Source organism: Haliotis asinina, chromosome 11 (genome assembly GCF_037392515.1).
Source record: "Haliotis asinina isolate JCU_RB_2024 chromosome 11, JCU_Hal_asi_v2, whole genome shotgun sequence".
Lineage (NCBI taxonomy): Eukaryota > Metazoa > Mollusca > Gastropoda > Lepetellida > Haliotidae > Haliotis > Haliotis asinina.
Genome location: NC_090290.1, coordinates 37,969,668 through 37,989,758, shown reverse-complemented (window position 1 = coordinate 37,989,758; position 20,091 = coordinate 37,969,668). Strand labels below are relative to the sequence as shown.

Here is a 20,091-nt window from a genome sequence, read left to right as displayed (position 1 = left end):
AGTAATGGCCAGCGTCAAGTATGTTAACAGCACAACTGACAGGGTCCAGCATGTTAACAGTATAACTGACCATAATCCAGCATGTTAACAGTATAACTGACCATAATCCAGCATGTTAACAGTATAACTGACCAGGGTCCAGCATGTTAACAGTATAACTGACCATAATCCAGCATGTTAACAGTATAACTGACCAGGGTCCAGCATGTTAACAGTATAACTGACCATAATCCAGCATGTTAACAGTATAACTGACCAGGGTCCAGCATGTTAACAGTATAACTGACCAGGGTCCAGCATGTTAACAGTATAACTGACCATAATCCAGCATGTTAACAGTATAACTGACCAGGGTCCAGCATGTTAGCAGTATAACTGACCAGGGTCCAGCATGTTAACAGTATACCCGACCAGGGCCCAGCATGTTAACAGTATAACTGACCATAATCCAGCATGTTAACAGTATACCCGACCAGGGTCCAGCATGTTAGCAGTATACCCGACCAGGGTCCAGCATGTTAACAGTATAACTGACCATAATCCAGCATGTTAACAGTATAACTGACCAGGGTCCAGCATGTTAACAGTATAACTGACCAGGGTCCAGCATGTTCACAGTATAACTGACCATAATCCAGCATGTTAACAGTATACCCGACCAGGGTCCAGCATGTTAACAGTATAACTGACCAGGGTCCAGCATGTTAACAGTATAACTGACCATAATCCAGCATGTTAACAGTATAACTGACCAGGGTCCAGCATGTTAACAGTATAACTGACCATAATCCAGCATGTTAACAGTACAACTGACCAGGGTCCAGCATGTTAACAGTATAACTGACCAGGGTCCAGCATGTTAACAGTATAACTGACCATAATCCAGCATGTTAACAGTATAACTGACCAGGGTCCAGCATGTTAACAGTGTAACTGACCAGTGTACAGCACATTCACTGTTTGACTGTCCAGTGTCGAGCATGTTAACAGTTTTCCTGACAGCATGTTAACCGTATAACTGACCAGCGTCCAGCATCTTAACAGCATAACTGACCAGTGTCCAGCATGTTAACAGTATAACTGACCAGTGTCCAGCATGTTCACAGTATAACTGTGGGAGACAAATTTACTAAAAGATGTCATTCGATTATGATGTCATTGTGACAAACATCATCATAATGTCAGACTCCACAGCTTTGTGACACATTTCATTGTAGTGATATATGCTACAAAACCCATATAATAGTTCTCTGAAAGCTGGTTTTGGATGACAAATCCCATCGTAAAACAGCAGGTTGTTTTTTCACACACCATACTCTTTAAGTCAGCATTTGGTCTGAAGATACATTCTGCCACAATTTCCATTTTCAATGAAACCCTCATTTTCTCCATGCAGACAGAAATAGATACTGTTCATGATTAGGTGAAAGAAAATAGTAACATCAAATATCTTCCTATTTCCAAGAACTGAATCTGCAGTCCCAAAAAAGAGAACCTTTTCCAATTCAAGCCTAAGGCTGGATCATATAACCCGTTTCAGTAAACATATTTCTTGTTCAACAGAAACTAATAAAGTACATTTAAGTGATACTGACCTGCCCAAACATTAATCAAATTACGACACTAGTAAATCAGTTTACATTATCAATTTATGTCACAGCAAACTGACGATCTCCCACTGAAATTTCCCTAGTCTTTCCTTAAAATTAATGCTGACATTTAATACTTCGTACAGCCTCTCGTTACAGTTTCATGAAAATCAATCATGTTTCAGAGTTGTTGCATATGTCCTCCATAAATGTCGCCATATATTACCTAAGAATTCCATATATCTGAACATGGTAATAATAACGAGAGGATGAAGCTGTGCAAGAGCTGCGGATTCATCCAAGCCCCATCTTAATTGACACGATGGAGGCAGTGGAATGACTGTTAATAAGACGACACATCCAGATGCATGCTGGGAACATGATGTGAAAGTAGCTTAATGGCTTACATATCATCAAGGCTCTTATGACAATCTATTAAAAAACAAAAATCGAGGAGTATCTTAAAATTGATCTACATTTTTGTTTGAAATTGTTGATTAATGAACTTCCTGCACATTGTTGATGAACAGATAAACTTTACTTTATTTTTTGGTTCAGATCATTTGAATCATTATGTCTAAAGCAGAAAGAGGTTTTCATCACCTTGGCTGCAATCTCAGCTTATGGGATTCTAAATCTAAAATTAATGATTAAAAAAACAAGTATAAAACAAAAACTAAAGATCACACAATGATATTTCTACGTAGTCAGAATACTTTGTTGAACTCTACAAACAGCACAAATTCATAAACGCAATGCACTGTCTAATATTTCAGACATTTAAAGTTTGATTTCATCACATAACCATAAGGATTAAAGATATTCAATCATCTTTTAGCAAGGACGTTTCGAAGGAAAGGCAATGAAATTAATATTGCGTATTTTGATGTGTAAAGATATTACTTGCAATGTAAATGTCAGTAAACCTGTGTAGCGCAGATAGTTCCTGACACACTGTAACTGTGTTTACCGCCCTATGTTACCTTGGCAAACCAACACAGGTGTACAGGGATCAGTTACCGCCACATCTGCAATAGTTACGATGTATCTGTTACTGTCTGATTTGGAAGTCATTAACTGACACTTCCTAGAAGAATACTTCACAATGTATACAGCATTACTGGAGTGAGTGAGTGAGTGAGTGAGTGAGTGAGTGAGTGAGTGAGTGGGTCTGTGAGTGGGTCTGTGAGCGGGTCTGTGAGCGGATGAGTGTGTGAGAGTCTGGATGTGTAGGTGAGTGATTGCCTCTGTGAGTGGACAAGTGAGTGAGTGGCTGGATGTGTAGGTGAGTGAGTGGGTCTGTGAGTGGACGAGTGAGTGAGTAGCTGGATGTGTAGATGAGCGAGTGGGTCTGTGAGTGGATGAGTGGCTGGATGTGTAGGTGAGTGAGTGGGTCTGTGAGTGGACGAGTGAGTGAGTGGCTGGATGTGTAGATGAGCGAGTGGGTCTGTGAGTGGATGTGTGGCTGGATGTGTAGGTGAGTGAGTGGGTCTGTGAGTGAGTGAGTGAGTGAGTGAGTGGCTGGATGTGTAGGGCAGTGAGTGGGTCTGAGTGGATGAATGAGTGTGTGGATGAGTGAGTGTGTGGATGAGTGAGTGAGAGAGAGTGAAAATGAGTGAGTGAGCAAGTGGATTTTGGTCGGTAGGATGGTGGAACCATGAGAGAGTGGGAAGAAAAGAACAAGAAAGAGAGTTGGATTTAACACTTTGCACAGGATCACTGGGAACATCTCACTCCTGCTGAGTGAGTGAGTGAGTGAGTGAGTGAGCATAGTTTTATGTCACTTTTATCAATATTCATTCAATATCATAGCCAGAGACATGGGCTTCTCACGTTGTACCCATGCAGCACGTCAGCAGCTGGATGAGCTAACATTAGACTACCCCACCACCCTACTTTCTCCTACTGACTGTACCTATATCATCCAAGTATCTGCTGATATCAAACATGAGTCACTCAAACTTTACATCACCATGTCTTGCCAAGGAGTATTGTACTTTATCAACATACTCTCAAGTCAGCATTTGGTCTGAAGATACATTCTGCCACAATTTCCATTTTCAATGAAACCCTCATTTTCTCCATGCAGACAGAAATAGATACTGTTCATGATCAGGTGAAAGAAAATAGTAGCATCAAATATCTTTTCATTTCCAAGGACTAAATCTGCAAGGAGTATTGTACTTTAACAAAAAGTGTTGATGTACAATTCTGGATTTGTACAAAATTTCACGACCAAAATTAAAGGCTTTTTCATGGCCTTTCTGGGCAAAATTAAGGCCATGAAGAAAACCACGAAAACCCAATAAACATAATGACTCCTTCTGAGCAAGGTTAGGTTTAATCTGAAATTCAAAACCAGCATAACATAAAACCTTAAATAGACATACATCATGGTTGAAGACCAGTAGACCTCACTAAGTCTGTAGCGATCCAATCACCAATGAAGGAATATATTGGGAATTTAGTTTCGTCATACTGTTAAGTTGTAAAAAGCACTGTAAGCAATCTATATGAGAAACACCCACAAACTAGATGTTACTTAGCAGACACAATCTTCACTGCATCAAGCTTCAATTTGAAATTCAAGGCTTTTTCACGGCTTTTAAGTCTTTTTCCAAGTTTTTTCAAGGGAAAATTAGATTTTCAAGGCTTTTTAAGACTAAATGCCCAAATTCCAGGCTCTTTCAAGATTGTCCTAACCCTGTACATTATCTGAAAGGACAGAGAAAATTTTTCACTTTGTAAACGGAGACCAGCAGCACAACCAACCTCACTAGCAGAAACACTTCAGAAGACACAGTAAAGTCTCAAAACCAATGAAGTCACAGTAGTCTACAAGCTGTGATATTTTCTTGGAAAGATTACTTTATTTCATCCAAGCGATATCTCCTGTGAAGCCACTTTGGAATGACAGAAAACATTATTACTATTATTACTATTATTATAGGATAATTTATATAGCACACAAACCTATGGACCTAGTGCTTGCTCACAGCACTGGTATTTGTTTCCCTTGGATCACTGAATGTCAATATCAACGTCACGTTGTATTATCAATCTCAACTCCATGGGGAGTACACAACTCTAACAGAAAATAAGCACACCACGTTTTCTGTGGCTCTCTCATCCTAACAAGGTACCCATTTCACAATTTGTGGGTTCTTTTACGTGCACAGGGTTGTGTAATGTATACTAGGGGTTGTGACAAACCAGTAAGAGTCTGTACACAAAGCTGACTCCAAGGTTTTTTACACCCAATAACAGGTGGGCTTCATCCTGACACCTCAACCTCACTGGATCACTAGCCTGGTGCATTAACCAACTCGCCTAAACATAAAATAAACAAAATGGTAAACCAAATCTCATTTCCCCTTCACAGCTCACAAAACTTTATGTTCCCTAAAAACAAGAAACCTGTATACTTAAAGAATTTTCATTACTGTAAAATATCCTTGAAAACTCGAGCACATGAATGAAGGTGAGTGTTGCCATCTCTCTTAAGCTCTGTTTATAGCCAGGGTAAAAATACCAACGCTAGCTATTCCTGAAACACCAGGAATTCATTTTATGATAAGCACTGCCTGCAGGTGAGAATTCCCCCATCCCTGCCAACCTCGCACTGCCTGTGCGAGGCGGTGGCGACAAGGATGGCGGCAGCACTGTGTCGATTACATTGCCACCTGCAGCAGAAGTAACTGTAGCTACCCAAGGTTTATATAACTTTTACAAGTATAGCCTATCCTGCCTTCCGTGCTCACCTCTATTCCACTGAGGGCAAGATGAACCAGTGCATGGATAAATATATTCATATCCTGGCAATACACACCATCTCAATTCCTTCATCCAGTCTTCCTATCAAATTGCATTTACACAATCAAAAGGTCCTTGACTGTTTTGGAAAGTATCCAAGCAGATTCATGAAGATTTTTTTTTCAAATTAGTTTCAAATGCTACAAAAAAATTAAAATAAATAAAATAAATCTGTATAATTAAGCAAAAATATAATTGAATCGTGATTATTCTTTGTCAAATAATGAAAAACTGTCTTGGAGCACACATGTTACGTGATATGATATACTTGATAAATATCTTGGACGCAATATGTGATGTGATATACAAGCGAGGTACCCCGCTGCCAGTCGCCACTCACTCAGTACTTCGTGGTAGTACTTCTTTATCTCGAATAACATTGAATCACGCATGAAGCACGGAAATTACCAATGTTTTGTGATTGACAATCGACGGAAGGGAGATAACTCTAAATCTCTTTACCTTGTGTCGTCTGCAAGATGGCAATTCGCCTCGCATTGAACAGAAGTGCTTCAAACAGTTAAAAAACATAATTCAGGTGTTCAGTAAGATAAATACATTGTTCACTGATCCCTCGGGGTCCATGGGTTCATGTACCCTCGAGGTTTGTTTATGTTCCCATGGCCCCCTCGTGACCAGTGAACAACTTATTATGTAGCTTGGTGGTTAAGTCACAACATGATAGTAGTCCCTCCTTGCTTCCAAGATTCCATGGTTGCAGAATTAATCGTCTGGACCCCAAAAACTCATTTTTATGCAGAATTTCCTATTTCCAAAAAACAAATTTGCTTATTTTGAAAGTTGACTCAAGACTGGCTATCAACCAAAACGACAAGTAGGGGTAAATGTCAAAAGTATAACTGATTATACAAAAATGTACTGAGCCATTTGCTAAAACGATATTTTCAATGTATTCACACATAAAGATGATTTATTCATAAAGTAATCTTTTCTTAAGCACCTTACAATAACATTACTTGAATCTGACACTGCAATTATGTTCCAAATTGATCTTTTTGAAGATATTATTTCATTATTTTGTTGTTTTTATTTGCAGAATTTTTAAACATGGGATGCACAATTTACTTAAATTTGCAGCAGAATTCTTAAAAATTCCTCACAGAATCCAGGGCCTCATTTCACAAAACTCTCGTAAGGCTAAGGTCTCGTAACTTTTCTCGTAGCATTTGTACCTGGCATACTGTAACATAGGAGGTGCAAAGGTTACGAGAAAAGTTACGAGACCTTAGGCTTACGAGAGTTTTGTGAAAGGGGCCCCAGGAGGGACTGATATATCATGACATATCTGACATGTATCATGGAGTCAATTTAACAATAGTATAATATACTTGATATATTTCATACAAAACCAGTCTCCATTGGAGACATCACCACAATTACACTGCTTCACAGCATTCTGCACACCGCACAGCTAACACTGGTTATCATATGAACAAGTTCCAAACAGAAAGTCTCTACATAATTCCAACTGCTCAGCACAACAGAGAGTGAGTATATTTTTATCCGCTTTTAGTAATATTCCAGCAATAACACAGCATGTGACACCAGAAATGGGCTTCACACATTGTACCAACGTGTGGAACTGAACCCAGGTTTTTGGTGTGATCAGCAAACGGTTTAACCACTACCCCACTGGCCTCTAACTGTTAACAAACTGAAAAAGTTGGAAGAATGACGTACAATGAATAGCATCTCATCCTGTACTGGGTTACCCATCATGCCTTGGGATTGCATTTTATTGACTTGTGTAGACATATCTCATATCAATAGACACTCAAATGAGCTTTCTCTCCATATCACAATATACAGCAATAACCAACCAAATAAATCTGTTCATAATACAACAATCCACTCTAGGGAATGGTCATGTTATCACATAGCAATTATGCGAGGAGGAGGATTTGTAGTAGGATAACAGTCTCATCCTACCCGGTACCCATCCACTGCTGGCTAAAGAGGATGACATGTAGCAGGATAATAGTCTAATCCTACCAGGTACCCACCCACTGCTGGGTAAAGAGAATTTTATGTAGAAGGATAACAGTCTCATCCTACCAGGTACCCATCCACTGCTGGCTAAAGAGGATGATATGTTGCAGGATAACAGTCTTATCCTTCCAGGTACTCATTCACTGCTGGATAAAGGGAATGATATGTAGCAGGATAATAGTCTAATCCTACCAGGTACCCAGCCAATACTGGGTAAAGAGGATGATATATAGCAGGATAACAGTCTCATCCTACCAGGTACCCATCCACTGCTGATGTTAATCAGAATAAACTTTCCGTATACAAAAGGTACATACCTCACATCGTGTGACAAGTCCGGTGTCAGTGAGCCTTGCCCAGATGCTCTGTATTCTGCCAGCATGTTCTAAGTGGTTCATGTTGTTGCCGCACGTACACTGGTGTTTCAACATTATCGTGTCATACGCCAAACCTGGAAGCAGGTAAAACAAATACTGCTCACTGATTGGTTGATGAAGATAATGAGAAGCGTTACCTAGCACAGGTTATTCAAAGTATTAAATTCAAAGCTTCAAACTATCCTCTTGTTTAATAGTCTTGTAAAACCCAGATGTGTGTTGCTGACAAAGGATTAATTCACCTACGTGATGACAGACTAGTGATCGACATCATGATATCTTTCAATACGACTAGGATACAATCACATGGACCTGAAACTGTCATGATTTGTCTCATAATTTTGGATACCTTAATAAAACCATTTAAAAAACGAACATTATATTGGTGCCACTTTTCGCTATTCGTTATAAGGGGACCACTTGCTGGTAGAGGAGCCAGGTGAAATTTCACAAAACACACTAGTGAATAACCTTTCCTGTTCTACCAGTAAGTGGCCCCCTCATTCAGAGACAAATCATTAGATTTGGTCAGTCGAATTCATGTGAATTTGGTTTTGTTGCCATTTTCAGATTTTGTGTTTGTGAGCAATTCATCAATCTCAAATAAAATCAAACAGACTATAAGTTATCTGCGTACATAATAACAAGGGCCACATGCCTAAGCAACAACCTAACTCCCACGCTGCACGTCAACAGACCTCAAACCACAATTCATTCCACCTGGATGCTCAATGAAATACTAACTCACTATTTTTTCCTAAACATGATGCTTTAATGAGAGAAAAAACTTATTTCGAAACATGGTTCATTATGATACGAATTCAAGATCCTGAGAACAAACTGTTTGAAATACAATTTATGTTTACTTTAAAGGTGAAATATGACAAATTGAGTTATTTCAATTTGCCGACATTACCACAGTCATTGTGCCTTCCCACCAGATATTTCGACCCCTCTGACATTTGTTCCTGCAGACTGACTGGCTAATTAAATGGATCTATTTGACAGTCCTTCTAATTAGAGATCATCTCAGAGAGTCAGACTTTGACATTTCACAGATACACAAATAGCAAGTAACACAGTATATTGTCTTGGCACCTTGCTTGACCCTGTCTGTCTCATTTCACAGTTCTGAAATATGTTAGTTTTCCCTTAGGTCCAGCCTTTACTGTAGTGCAATGGCCGTAGATGGGAGTAGGTTGGCCTGTTACACGTTTGTTGGGAGTCTTGTAACTATGCAATAATGTTAGCTTGTTAAGATTCACTTCTACTGGTGTAAATGTGTTTGACACTGGCCAAATTTCTAATTATCCCCCATCTCTTGTAAATGTGTATGACACTGGCCCAGCTTTTTGTTAGCAACCACCTGTTGTGAATATGCACAACACAGGCCCATTTTCATGTTATCCCCCATCTCTTGTAAATGTGTATGACACTGGCCCAGCTTTTTGTTATCAACCACCTGTTGTGAATATGCACAACACAGGCCCATTTTCATGTTATCCCCATCTCTTGTAAATGTGTAGGACACTGGCCCAGCTTTTTGTTATCAACCACCTGTTGTGAATATGCACGACACAGGCCCATTTTCATGTTCTCCTCCATCTCTTGTAAATGTAACACTCTCCCAATTTCTTATCATCCCCAATTTGCTGTAAATGTGAATGAGACACATGGTCCAGCTTCATGTTATCACCCATCTGTTGTGAATATGCATGACACAGGTCCGGTTTCTTGTCATAACCCACCTGTTGTAAATGTGTATGAGACTGGCCCAGTTTCTTGAGGCTGTTGTGGGAGAACAGAGAAGGTGACGAGAGGACTGGACTGTGTTCGAGACAAAGGGCGATGATGCGAGGGGCCCTTGTGACGAGGCTTGATTATCTCCCTTTGCTGGCCCAGGAATGCTTCACGATCCCGCTGCTGTTTCTCCAGTTCACTTGAACTTTCGTCCATCTTGCTGTCACTGACGATACTCTCAGCATCACGAGACTCTTTCATCTCCTGGAGGTCAAAAGGTCAAACAGAGTGAGTGAGGGACTTCAAACAGTAAACAGGTGAGTGCATCTGGTACAGAGGACTATGGTCAGTGATAAAATGACTGACATTGAGTTTTACGCCCCTTTTAGCATCGATTCAGCAATATCACATTTGGGGACACCAAACATTGGTTTCAGTACATTAGAACCCCTGAGCGGAATCGAACACAGGTCTACAGCGCGACAAGCGAATGCTGTCATCAGTAGGCTACTCCATCACCCATCCATGATGACAGTACTGACAGTCCACAGTCATTGTGAATTTGCAACAAATGACCATTCTGATGAACCAAATCATATTTTATGGACCAAACAGAAAACTTAATATGGGTCACCTGTGCTAACTTGACCTCTGTTTCTTCATCCACATTTTCCATATGACTCTTACTGACGGTCCGCTGTAACACTGTTTGTCGTATATGCTGAAACAAAGACAGATTGCTGATATCAAGGTGACAAATTGCAGTCAAACATCATGTTTAGATTACTGTACCTTAATATCAGTGTGTTCATGTGAGAGAAGGTGGCTTCGCCAATCTCAACACTGTTTTACAGAAATCTATAATAACTACACAAGGATAAACAAAGAACTATATGCTGATGATGCTCTTATGCCACGTTTAGTAGTGAGTGACTTTGGTTTCATGACATTCTCAGCAATAATCCACCTGTCAAGCATGTCAAGACCAGACAATCCAGTGATCAACTGCATGAGCATTGATCTGTGCAACTGGGAACCGATTGCATGTGTCAACCAAGTCAGCGAGGTTCTACTGGCAAACAAGGATAAAATGGGCAAGGGCAGAGAATGTGTCTACAAAACGTTGGCAGAGCACAGCATTGAGCAAACCCATTTGGTCTGTGAAAGGTAGAGCAGATGTCAGTTAGTGCATGTGCAGAGCATGACAATGAAATTGATTCTGCGAGTAGCTGCACACTCCTTGCTCATAAAACTCTCATGTAGTCAGTGTTGGAAGTCGGTAATATACTTCATCGCAGACATCACCCCTTCCATCACAATGGCAAGCATGGGTAGGCAGGACTCACACATGCTAAAACAGGTCAATTGTCAGGTTGATGCAAAACTTACCCTTGTTTGCCAGTAGTTGGATGATTCATCCCGTTACTTACAGATGGCTATCACATCACTGTCTTTCACAAAAACCAAGAAACAAAAAGTGAAGCAACTAACCTGTTTTAAGTATAGTTTTGAGTTTTCCTTTATAAACTGATCATGCTGATGTTGTTGTAGTAGATGCTGCTGCTGCTGAAACACGGGGTGGCCGAGAGGGAGGGGAGCTGAGTGAGTGCGGCCCAGTGGCCGATGTCTGTAACACAAACATTACATGTCATCTCTTAGAAATAAAAACAAAGTTGCATTGGCCCTGTTTAACATGAGATTGCTTGGTCCAGTGATTAGACATCAAAAATGATTAAATACACCATGAGAGTGAGTGGGTGAGCTTAGTTTTATGTCGCAATATTCCAGCTATATTATGCAGGAGGTCTGTAAAATGATTGAATCCAGAGCAGACAATCCAATAGAATGAGCAATGATCTAGGCCAACAGCAGGTGCATAGGTATATGCAATTGGGAACTGATGACTTGAGTCAACCAAACCAGCAAGCATGTCGACCCAATACCATTAGACACGTCTTACAACAAGCATGGCTTACTGAAGGAGAATATTCTAACCCAGACATTGGCGGGTACACAATGAGATGCAAAAGCATGCATGCAAAAAATGTTAACTTTTAAACTAAACTTTACGCTTCTTGTTCACCAAAATGTAAAAGAATAAAAACATTATTAACACAACTGCTTTCTAAACACAGCTCTGCATAACAATATTCAGAGAGGGTTGATAAAAAATGTCTGCCTCAGCAATATTCAAGCTATATGGCATCAGTCAGTAAAATAATCAAGTCAATCCACTGATGGCATGCAATTGGGAACTGATGACACGTTTCAAGTTCAACCAAACCAGCGAGTCTGACCCTCTGATCCCCCTTAGTCACCTCTTACAACAAGCATGGCTTACAGAAGATCAACTCGAAAGTGGATGTTCATAGGTACACCTATCTAGAGAATCTGAGATTATTTATAGAGGGTCCTGTAACGAAGAACCGGTACACTGAATCACCAACCAACAGAGTCTGTGAGCAGGGTGTGTAGGGGCTTGTTCCTGACACTGTACCAGTGTACTTTAAACCACGTAATGTTGGTGTGATGAACTATGTACGTAAAACCAGCAAAACCAGAGAGTAGGTTAGCAGGGCATGTTGTGGGGTTCTGTTCATGAGGGCGTACTAGATTACGTTGAACGACCTACCTAGACAGTCTGTGAGCAGGGTGTGTAGGGGCTTCTGTTCCTGACGGTGGAATGGAGTATGGGTTGACAAGGGGAGAGCTGATTTTGCCACCAGATGCTGCTGCTGCTGCCGCTGCTGCGAGATATGCCTGACTGGTTCCTGGTGGGAACTCACCATCAATCACTACAAGGAAAACAACACAGTAACACCAGTATGTAAAATAGCCCCTGATCTGCTGGTGCATAGCTAGTAAAATTCAAGTAAGGCCAATAAAACTTTGCAGTCACTAGCCAGACTGGTAAGCAAAGTTTCATGGGGTATTTTGTGTTTCTCCAGTTTGTTAAGTAATTATATACTTTTAAATCACAGACTGCAAAAACTGTTCATCAGATTAGCAGCTTAATGAAAACTACTGTCATATCAGCAATAACTTATTCTAAACCATTTTCGTAATTTTTGGCTTCGTTTCTTAATTTTTACAAATTTCGGGCCAGTGCATTATTCTGCAGGCTAGTACCTCTCAGGTATAGCAATCCCAAATGGTTAGCCAATTTTGGAAACTATATTGCAAACTGAGCAAGACTCCACTAATACCATCTCAATACTAATGAAAAAGTGATGAAACTATTGGTCAAGCACCTTCAATGGCAACTGAAAGTATTAAGCAGGATGAAGTGCATAGGGAAAAGGGAAAATAACTGTGACCTACCTGGCAGTGAAGGGAAGTAACCGGGTAGAGCATTTGGCAGTAGGTGACTTGCAATGGGCATTCCAAGACGTGCCGTCATCGCTCGTAACTCCTCCTCCGAAGCCACACTACTGGATGTAGAACCCTGTAAGCAACAAGAACCATATTTTAACATCACTTGCTAAGACCCAGCCTGGAATTGAACAAGTGACCATCTGCCCTTCAGGCAGACACTCTAAACCTAAACACAGTTACATGCAGTTGGAACAGTGCTGAGTGCAGAATTTATAAAGAACCAAATGAACAAAAACAGAACCATTTACCAATCAGGTCAGATACAAAAAAGAGCAAATGTTCAATAACTCTCAGCAGTAAATCATAATATTTCATGTTACCTTCATAGTTAGTTTACTTCATTTTAAAATTTTCGAAGAGTATTATTCTAAAACAACAAAATCCTGATAAATCAAAAATACTTTTTACAATTGTTAATTATTTTTAATCCTTCTTAACATCAACTTAACATTATTTTCGATCATCGGAACACCACTATTAACAGCCTCAGAAAATGTAAACAAGCAAATGAGCCATCGAGTGAGTGAGACTGAAAATGGTACACAGTAAAAAGGCACCGGCTTCTGGAGACCTATTGTTTACTGGAACCCGTACGTGACACAAGTAGGAATACTCACACTAACAGAGGATGGCCCTGAGGTCGGAGGTCTGCCGAGGGAAATGTTGGGCATGGATGGGGACGTATACAGACTCAGGTCAGTTCCGGGATAATTCAGTCCAGGTCGGAATGGGAACGGGTAGGTTCCATTGTCCTGAAACAAATATATATACAGATAGAAAATACATCAAATCCATCTTCCAGTGGTGATTTCCACTGTCCTGAAATTAACTGTAGAAAGATGAAAAATACAGAACGTATTAGTGCCTATATATCAAAGATGACAACCCTAATTTGGCCCAGTTAGTATTTTGGTCCAAGCTAAGCGTATTGCTTACAAGCATGGCTCATTTTTTTTTTAAATACTCAATAAATTTTATCTTACAAGCGTACACACAGAAAAATCAAATCTTAGTTTGCATACCAGTGGAGAGATAAAAGAACTGACGTATACTGTAAGGTTCTATAGTGTACAAAAGTAGTTAGGGATATATGTAAATTTTTAAATTAGAAATAATGATCAGCATATTGCTGCACATGAACTTGCAGTATTTCTTATTATTTCTCATGCTACAGATCAAACATAAATAGCAAACCAACATTTATATTTATATATATTTTATATATAACAATTACTGGTTATTTCAACTCTCTCACACTTACTTAAATATTACTCGCACTGGACACCTGATGATGACAACAGTTTATAATGATTCACCCTTTTCTCTAGACATTTGAAAATTTCAAATTTCAAAAGACAAATAAATAGTAACTTTAATGATCTTGCAGGAGTGAGTGAGTGAGTTTAGTTTTATGCCGCACTCAGCAATATTCCAGCCATTGCTGCGATCTGTAAATAATTAAGTCTGGACCAGACAATCCAGTGACCAATAACATGAGCATTGACCTCCGCAATTGGGAACCAATGACATGTGTCAACCAAGTCAGTGAGCCTGACCACCCGATCCCGGTAGTCGCCTCTTACAACAAGCACAGTCGCCTTTTATGGGAAGCATGGGTTGCTGAAGGCCTATTCTAGCCCATGACCTTCACGGGTCAATCTTGCAAGAAGTGTCAAAAGATTTTCCAAATGAGAAAGTCTCAGTGCTGGGGTGGGAGTGAAAACAGTGAGTAAGTATGGGTTTATGCTGCTTTTAGCAATATTCCAGCAATATCATGGCGGGGGACACCAGACATGGGTTTCAGACATTGTACTCATGTGAAGAACCAAACCCAGGCTGTTGGCATAACAAGCAAACCCTTAACCACTTGACTACCCTACTGCCCTAAAAACAATGAGTGACTGACATGTGTATGCCAACATGTAATATTTTCGGGCCTGGCAGAAATCCATCTGGACAGAATACTGCCATTAATCAACACTTCTAGACGAATGAGAGCTGCAGTGTCACTGCTCACAGATAGATGTGTTAACACAAGTCGATATCAAGCATTCTCATCCTAAAGTACATCTTCCCCAAGTAGTGAAAGAAACCCCACCTGGCAGACTGCCAAACTATATTTAAACCCACCGTTAGGTTACACGATCCCTGTCTCCCTGAGGACCCTCCCTTTACAACACCTACTGCTGTGGCAGAGACCATGGTAGTATTAACGATGACATGAAGATTAGTTTGGAGGGTGGATTTACTTCAGTTCCACCTTGACTGTCTTTACCAATAAACCAGTGTTTGCCTAAGGCATTTAAAATTTAAGAGTCATAATGACTCCCTGGTGTCGTGGACAAGTTTTTGAAAGTCAGCTTCCATTAGGAACTTTCATCAAGACATCAACTGTGATTGTTTAATAACAACAAAACATAAGGTAGGGCAGGGCAGGTATTTGATCATCACTGAACAGTTAACTGGCAAACATTAAACAAAGTAGTTCTAAACAACAGCAAAATACAAGTTACATTATCTGAACGATCTGGCCCACTAGCACTGCGTCAACATGCTTCTAAATTCGGTGCATTCTTGAAATCATTTGTGCATCAAATACACAGGTTTTCTGAGTCAGGACAAACACTGATAAATTTGGCAAGAAACACTGACCGCATCTGTTGCAGAAAACAATCGCATCACACACAGAGTTATTGCCTCAACATTCACTGTGGAAGAAGTCCTAAGGACATAAGAACCTGCTAGATTCCACGATGCCTCTTCTTTCCACAACAGTCATACACTAAATGAGGGGGAAAAGTATCAGTGAGTATTATCTCAAGTGCTTTTCACAATATTCCAGCAATTTCATACTGAGGAACACTAGAAATTAGTTTCACACATAACACCCATTTGGAGAATCAAACCCAGAACTTTGGAATGATGAACAAACGTTCACCCACAAGACTACCCTTAAGAAAACTATGTCAGCAATGTTACTCGAGAACACAAACAATAACTCAGAAATACAGATTAATCTAAACTAAATCCTACAGTGCAAAATAATTATTCCCAAGATAACGCTCAGAGTGGGCAAAAATCAAGCTTGATTTCATGCTGCACCCAAACGGCTAGCCGTGGTGATGGAATTACTGCTGGAACCTCCATCTATTCACATCCCATTTCCGTGCTGTGAGACTGCCAAGCTCTACAAAAATCACATCTATTTACAGTATGTTCTATTTTGGCAGCCCGAAAGGAAGCATCTGCATTAGATTGATACAAGGAACTCATCAGCTTCTCAAAGACACACATTCTGTTCAGGCAGGTCCCCTCTCCCTATCTGCACTACAGGTTAATTGTTGCTATCATGTATTATCAGATAAAATTTCTTGAGCAAAACAACTCGTACATTTAATGAGTTTAAAATATTTACCAACAGTGAAGTATTTGGACCATTTCATAATGCAAACTTTATCTTATTTCCTATCGTGAGTGAGTTTAGTTCTACACCGCACTCAGCATTGTTTCAGCTATATGGTGGCAGTCTGTAAATAATGAAGTTTGGACCACACAATCCAGTGATCAACAGCATAAGCATCAATCTACATAACTGGAAACTGATGACATATGGCAACCAAGTCAGCGAGTCTGACCACCCGATCCCGTTAGTCGCCTCTTATGACAAGCATAGTCGCCTTTTATGGCAAGCATGGGTTGATGAAGGCCTTTTCTACCCTGGACCTTCATGGCTTGTGAGAAATTTCAAATGATGAGGTATACATATTGACACTAAGGGTTGTTCTACTTCTAAGATATATTTAAAGACAAATTTCTTGAGCAAAATAACTTATACCATTCTCAAGAAATTTAATACATTTACTTATTGATGGCACAAATGGTGAAATCTAGTCTACATATTTCATATGATAAAATAGATAAAGACATGCATTCTAATTACTACACATCTCGGATATTAGTACATTTGAACAAATATTCATCATAAAAGTAGTTATCTAACAATGTACAAACCATTTCATTTTTCTACACAATGTATATTCATACAATAATATTCATGCTTGATTTACATGTAAAGAACTACTTAAAAAGCCCACTGTCATTTTACATAGATTTAATTGTTCTGCACAGATTTAATAACATCAAAAAGAGATATAATCAATAAGTATGCCCTGAAACAACACTTAAGCAAGCATAAGTTGAAGCAGAGACCATATACCGATATATGGTCTCTGGTTGAAGCTTGCCACATAAACTTTCTCAGCTGAATCAGGTACACACAAACTGAATTGCATTGAAAACAAGCAATATCACATAACAAAAACACAACTGGTATTTAATTGGATGTATATAAAAATATACAATATTTTCGAACATTAAAGTATTTGTCCAGGGTGAGTTTCATTGCAACAGACATAATCAAACATCTGTTCATCTGTCCTTAATTATTTTATCCGCAAACTCTTTTTTCATTGCTAACAGAAGCGTATGAGAATTTATTCATAGCTTTGGCCAACAAATTTACATTGATAAGAGGGAACACTAAGTGTATGATCAACAGAGCTAGGTTTTGAACTTCCATTTTTCTGGACGTCTGCTGGACATTTGGTGCCTCATTCTGAGGTTTTGGGTTCGAATCCTGGACAGACTCCTCCCACAATGACGAAACATTTGAGTGAGAACACAAGCTGTGCCAAGTGAGTTTAGGTTTACGTCGCTTTTTACAATATTCCATTGATATCACAGCATGGAACACCAAAAATGGGCCTCCCTCATTGTGCCCATGTGGGGAATCAAACCCAGGCCTTTGGCATGACAAGTGAATGCTTTAGCTACCCCTATCCATGAGACTGCACTATCTGGAGCAGTGCAGCCAATGATCAGTCAAGTCACAGGGCAAGGGACTTGAAGAAAGTAACTTGCCCCGACTAATTTTCCACTTGCCCTGATTTTAATAAATCAACATGTTACTTGATGTTAATGTTGAGTGGACTATTTACTGAGAGGCGAGACATAGCAAAGAAAGATAACTCTACTTTATTATCATTGTTTAACTTAATAGCTACACTTTGATCAAACATGAAATGAAATCAGAGATTGTTTGCAGTTTGAATCTGTAAACAGAAATTATCTGGTACTCCATGGACAAGTAAGATACCATTATTTGACTGCCTGAAATGAAAAGTGACTTGTCATGGGCATCGGGTGATCGGATTTTGAACCCCTGTGGAGCTTGTATCCAAAATATATATTTAAAATAATACATGATCAATACCAGTTTTTGTCCACCAACTGTTACATCAATATATTTATTCAACAATCTGTTGGGTTTTGTGTAAGATAACAAAATCTGTGCCCCATTAAGAAAAAAAAAGAAACTTCTGCACCAAAATATCAAAACACATTTCACAGATGTCGTACAAGTGCAGCCTGACTCCATTTCAAGGGCTGACTAAATCTGAATACAGCAATATCAATAATTGTTTTTTTGGCTAGGGCACCTGCTGTAGGGTTCAAACTAGTACTGGCTGTCGAACTGACTTACCTCCTTAGAGTGGAGTGATGACAGACTCCCATTGGGCAGTGCACCATGGGAGCTTCCTGCTGGAGAATTGGGCCCCGAATCTGGATTGCTACTACAAACTCCGGTCTCAACTGAAACAGATCAACAAAGATATCTAAATCTTTTATCAAGGCACTTTTATAAGTTATTTTGTTCACTGAAAAAAAAATTGATTATGCCTTCCCAAACATTTGTGTTGTCTTCATGGCAGAATTTGACCAAGTAAGCCTAGTTAACTAAATGAGAGAAGGAACTGGTGTTGACAGTGGAGACAAAATTTTATAAACCCAGATCTAACCAACACTTGTGTGAGGTCTTGGCTTCTAATGCGAGAAAGTTAAGTTTAATGTTACTTTGAACAATAGCACATGACAGATTGACGGCAGATGAAATAAGGAACGGTCTAAGATATTGAGAGCAGTGAGGTAACAGAGTGTTTAAAACATCTACTCTCTGCACTGAAGACCTAGGTTCGATTTCCAGAATATGTAGAGAGAGTGAAGCCCATTTCTGGTGTTCCCCACTCTAATATTGCTGGAATATTGCTGGAATATTGCTGAAATTAAACTCACTCACTTACTCAGGTTTCCGGTCCTGATAAATGCAGAGATATTCAGGACATACTGGGATTTCTGGCATGACATGGAGAAGCCGTTCTGCATCATGTAATGCAATGCTTTAGATGACTGGGGCACCATGCCACCGTTTCAGGAGTGAGTGAGCCTAGTTTCACACTGCTTTCAGCAATATTCCATCAAAACCACAGCAAGGACACCAGAGATGGTCTTCACACATAGTACTGATGTGGGGAATCAAACCCGGGGCTTTGGAATGACAAACGAATGCTTTCAACACAAGGCTACCATTGCCCCTTTCGGAAGTGATGGCACTCTGAATCCTGAATTCCGACCACTCAGATGAAGTGAAGTGAAACCATGACAACCCCAATCAGATCACCATGGAGACCATCTCCTCTTCTGCATGATACTGTCAAGTACTGATGGAGTTCCCATCCTCCACAGTGTCTTTTGTAATTATCAAAAATGTCTAGAAAATTGGTCCATCACAGACACAATGATAATTCACTGTCTAGACTTTCTGGAAGTATATACTGTATGTAATTTACAAACTTTCACGTGGCTATATATGCTGGTAAAGTTTGTTGTTTAATGCCATGCTCAGTAATGTTATAGTTATATGATGGCGGTCTGTAAATAATCAAGTCTGGACCAGACAATCCAGTGATCAACAGCATGAGCATCAATCCAGTGAAGTAACGAGTGCAATAAGCACACCCTGGTCTGAATGTATAGTTGCTATGGGCACGACCTTGAGTGGTCAGTGGGCTAAATGCACAACTTTTGATGCTGTAAACGTGAAAGAATGAAGTTCTGAGATCCAGCCATGCTGAAAGGGCGTCTTCTAGAGTGAAGCATGCATTATGTGTCAGTTGTGCCAGCTGTGCCAGGAAGGTCCTGAAGGAAACTCTTCCGAGGCATTTGACCACCCTAGAAACCCCTATCATGGACAAAGTATTGTCATACCAAGGACCTATATCATGGGATTGAAATTTGTGACCAGCCGATTCTGATACTTCCAAAGGTGGCAAATCTTTAGAGGAAATGTT

At 39.8% G+C, this 20,091-nt stretch overlaps 1 protein-coding gene across 12 annotated transcripts in view; it reads right to left on the bottom strand.

The window, feature by feature from the left end:
- The window catches only part of LOC137256006 (histone deacetylase 4-like), a 156,886-nt gene that overhangs the window by 20,657 nt on the left and 116,138 nt on the right, over nucleotides 1–20,091 (bottom strand). For all 12 annotated transcript variants that reach the window (XM_067793648.1, XM_067793649.1, XM_067793646.1 and 9 more), the window contains 8 exons: nucleotides 18,447–18,556; nucleotides 13,522–13,656; nucleotides 12,851–12,974; nucleotides 12,162–12,324; nucleotides 11,021–11,156; nucleotides 10,164–10,250; nucleotides 9,538–9,793; nucleotides 7,730–7,863 (listed from right to left, as the gene is read on the bottom strand). In XM_067793648.1, the coding sequence (XP_067649749.1) occupies nucleotides 7,730–7,863; nucleotides 9,538–9,793; nucleotides 10,164–10,250; nucleotides 11,021–11,156; nucleotides 12,162–12,324; nucleotides 12,851–12,974; nucleotides 13,522–13,656; nucleotides 18,447–18,556 (1,145 nt within the window). The remainder of the gene's footprint in view (nucleotides 1–7,729; nucleotides 7,864–9,537; nucleotides 9,794–10,163; nucleotides 10,251–11,020; nucleotides 11,157–12,161; nucleotides 12,325–12,850; nucleotides 12,975–13,521; nucleotides 13,657–18,446; nucleotides 18,557–20,091) is intronic.